Here is a 3335-nt window from a genome sequence, read left to right on the forward strand (position 1 = left end):
CCTCAGCAGCTTCCCAGCCTCTGCTGGACTCTCTCCAGTGGTTCCTTGTCCCTCTGGAACTGGGGAGCCCAGAACTGGCCCCAGGACTCCAGAGGTGGTGTCACTGGGGCAGAGGAGAAGGGCAGGAGAACCTCCCTGACCTGCTGGCCACACTCTTCTTCATGCATCCAGTGCATTGTCAGGAATGTCAGTGATTGACCTTCAGACCAAGGCACCAGCTGAGCTCTGTGAGCAGGACTCCTTTTTCCAGAGGGAAGGGAGGGCTCTTAGGCAGTCTAACAGTCCTGCTGGACTGGAGATGGTGGTTTGGGTCCCAGCTGCAGGAGGGGTGCCCTTGGCATTGTGGTGCACTGCCCAGGAGCTCTGAGAGAACTGTCCCTCCCTAGGCTGAACGACAAGGTGAAGAAGAAGAGTCTGACATCTTTTGAGAGGGACTCCATTCTCAGCAACCTGACAGGCCAGCTGAACTACGAGGGCTTTGAGAAGGCAGACATGGTGATTGAGGCTGTCTTTGAGGACATCAACATCAAGCACAAAGTCCTGAAGGAAGTGGAGGCTGTGAGTATCTGTTCTGAGCAGCCTGTGCTGGATGTGGCCCCTCTTCAGTGGAGATTTGGGGTGTCCTGCCCTGCTGGCTTTGTCACATCTCCTTTGGGCTCCAGTTTGGTGCTTGGATTCATGTCAGTAGGGGGGTGGGTGTCAAGGGCAGGCTCCAAAACTCTTCCATTTCTCTGAACACGTTGATAGGACTGAAACACACCTTGGTACCTCCACAGCTTATGGTCTTTCACTTGCTGCTGCTCTGTCTGTCCAAGAGCACCCTTGGGGCAGTGACTGTGTGGTGGAGGAGCTGCTCTGTGCCCCTGGTTATGTCCCTCCCTGCAGTGGTGGGAGGGCTCTGAGAGGAACACTGCAGAGCTGGGGACAGTTCAAGGACAGTCACATCTGGCTGACCTGGGCAGCTGCTTTATGACACATTTCTCATGGTGTCCACCCTGACAGAAGATGGGGTTTGGCTCCTTTGTCAGGGTTACCATCTCCCAGGGCTCTGGAGGTGGTTCTGGAGCCTGTGGTGCTCACTCCATCTCCTCCACAGGTGATCCCAGCTCACTGCATCTTCGCCAGTAACACATCTGCCCTCCCCATCAGCAAAATTGCTGCTGCCAGCAAGAGGCCAGAGAAGGTGAGTACCCAGGGCCACGTGCTCTGAGGCTGCTCTGGCCGAGCAGCCTGTCAGGGGCAAACTGGTTTTGCTGTGAGTGAGTGCTGGGATCTTCTGCTTCCTCCTCAGAACATGGGACAGATCATGCACAGCCCCCAGTGCAAGCTGTGAGCAAAGAGCCTGTGGTCTTTGGGCAGGTAGGAAGGGGTGAAGGTGAACTTGCCACCAGTGTGAAGTTCATGGAGCATCTCTCCTATGAAGACAGACTGAGAGAGTTGGGGTTATTCAGCCTGCAGAAGAGAAGGCTCTGGGGACACCTTCTTGCAGCCTTCCAGTATTTGAAGAGAAGAAAGCTGGGGAGAGACTTTTACAAGGGCTTGTAGTGATAAGATAGGGGGGAATGGCTTAAACTGGAAGAGGGGAGATTTAGATTAGACATTGAGAACAAGTTCTTGCTCTGAGGGTGGTGAGACCCCAGCCCAGGCTGCCCATGGAAGCTGTGGATGCTCCATCCCTGGAGGTGTTCAAGCCCAGGCTGGATGGGGCTTGGAGCAACCTGGTCTGGTGGGAGGTGTCCCTGCCCATGGCAGGGGGTGGAACTGGATGATCCTGAAGGTCCCTTCCAACCCAACCCATCCTATCATCCCATGCTGGTGGGACAGGGTGCAGCAGGGAGGTGAGAGCACTTCAGGAAGCGTTAGTGCAAGCAGAGGGGCAGAGAAGCCATGGAAGGACAAGGGGAAAGGGCCTCAGGTTGCCCCAGGGGAGGTTTCAGTTGCCCCTGAGGAACAATTTCTTGCCCTGGAGGGTTGCCCAGGGCTGTGCCAGGCTGCCCAGGGCAGTGGTGGAGTCCCCACCCCTGGAGGGGTTCCCAAGCCGTGGAGATGTGGGGTGAGGGACACGGGGCAGTGGGGACCTGGCAGTGCTGGGGGATGGTTGGACTCAAGGATCTGAAAGGTCTCTTCCAGCCAAAGCAGTTCTATGATTTGATGACTCAAGCAGAGAGAATTCCAGCCAGGAAGACTTCATTTTGAGAAGCTGATTAGACAAAGGAGTGACCTGCCATGCTGGGAAAGTGGCTTCTTGAGGAGAGGGTGCCCACCTAGGAGCAAAAAGGGGAGAGAAGCTGGTGTGTGGAAGCTGAACTCGGGGTGCTGAAGCTGAAGCCTTGGTCAGGCAGGGCTCAGCTCCTGAGGGGTGGAGGGGTTTCTCTGGCTCCAGATGATCCGTGTGAGCAGGATACCAAGAGCAACCTAGCAGCTTGTGGCAGAGATTTGAAGCAGAGGACATCTGCATCCCTTTGCTTGAAGTCTCTCCAGAGAAGGGGCCTCCACAGCCCCCCTGGGCAGCCTGTTCCTGGGACCTTCATGAACCTCTCCCTGGTTTGCTCTGAGACCTCGGTGCACCACAAGTGCAAACTGAGTCTGGTTCCTTCAGACCTGCAGATAACATCCCCTTGTTGTATACATTGCCTGTGTAGTGGCTCTTTATGGGGAAACTAAGAGGAAATCAGTTAGCTCATTAGTGTATTTTCTTTAATTAGTTTGCAGTCTGCAACTCCCCTGCAAGGACTTAGATCTCAGTGCCAAGTGTAGCTGCCAGGAGGCATGGAGGTGACACGCTGAGTACGTGGTCCTGGGAAGGAGGCAAGGCACACAGCTGAGTGATCTCCACTTAGAAGGTGTTCCCAGAGGAAGGCTGCACTTCCCTCTCACTAGTTCCTGGATAGTTGCCACCTTGTCCTTAGATTCACTTCATCACCAAAAAATAACCCCACAAAACACAAGCCAAGGACAAGGGCTCTGCTCAGCCTCTGTCACCGTGGCTGCTCTGCTGCTCTCACTGCCCAGAAGAGGTGGATGTGGGGCACGTCCTTGGAGGGCCAAGGAGAGGGGGTGGGAGAGCATTCCATCCAAGAAGGGCCCAGGGGAGTGTGTGGCTGGAGGGCTTGTGCACTGTGCCCATCCTGGCCCCCTGCACATGGGCACTTCACTTGCCCAGCAGATTGCTCTGGGAGCCAAAGCCTGTCTTTGAAACCAATGGCAGCCCCCAGCAGCCTGGGCTGCCCCCCAGCAGCGTGGGCACAGGGCAGGGAGGGGATCCTGCCCCTCTGCCAGCTCTGGGAGACCCCCCTGCAGTGCTGGGGCAGCTCTGGAGTCCTCAGCACAGCAGA

General features: G+C 56.1%; 1 protein-coding gene across 1 annotated transcript in view; it reads left to right on the forward strand.

The window, feature by feature from the left end:
- The window catches only part of HADHA (hydroxyacyl-CoA dehydrogenase/3-ketoacyl-CoA thiolase/enoyl-CoA hydratase (trifunctional protein), alpha subunit), a gene marked incomplete at both ends in the record, with an annotated part of 21911 nt that overhangs the window by 14034 nt on the left and 4542 nt on the right, over positions 1-3335 (forward strand). Inside the window, 2 exons of the mRNA XM_008943055.1 lie at positions 387-558; positions 1097-1183. Of these exons, the coding sequence (XP_008941303.1) occupies positions 387-558; positions 1097-1183 (259 nt within the window). The remainder of the gene's footprint in view (positions 1-386; positions 559-1096; positions 1184-3335) is intronic.

Source organism: Merops nubicus, unplaced genomic scaffold (assembly GCF_000691845.1).
Source record: "Merops nubicus isolate BGI_N331 unplaced genomic scaffold, ASM69184v1 scaffold18046, whole genome shotgun sequence".
Taxonomy (NCBI): domain Eukaryota; kingdom Metazoa; phylum Chordata; class Aves; order Coraciiformes; family Meropidae; genus Merops; species Merops nubicus.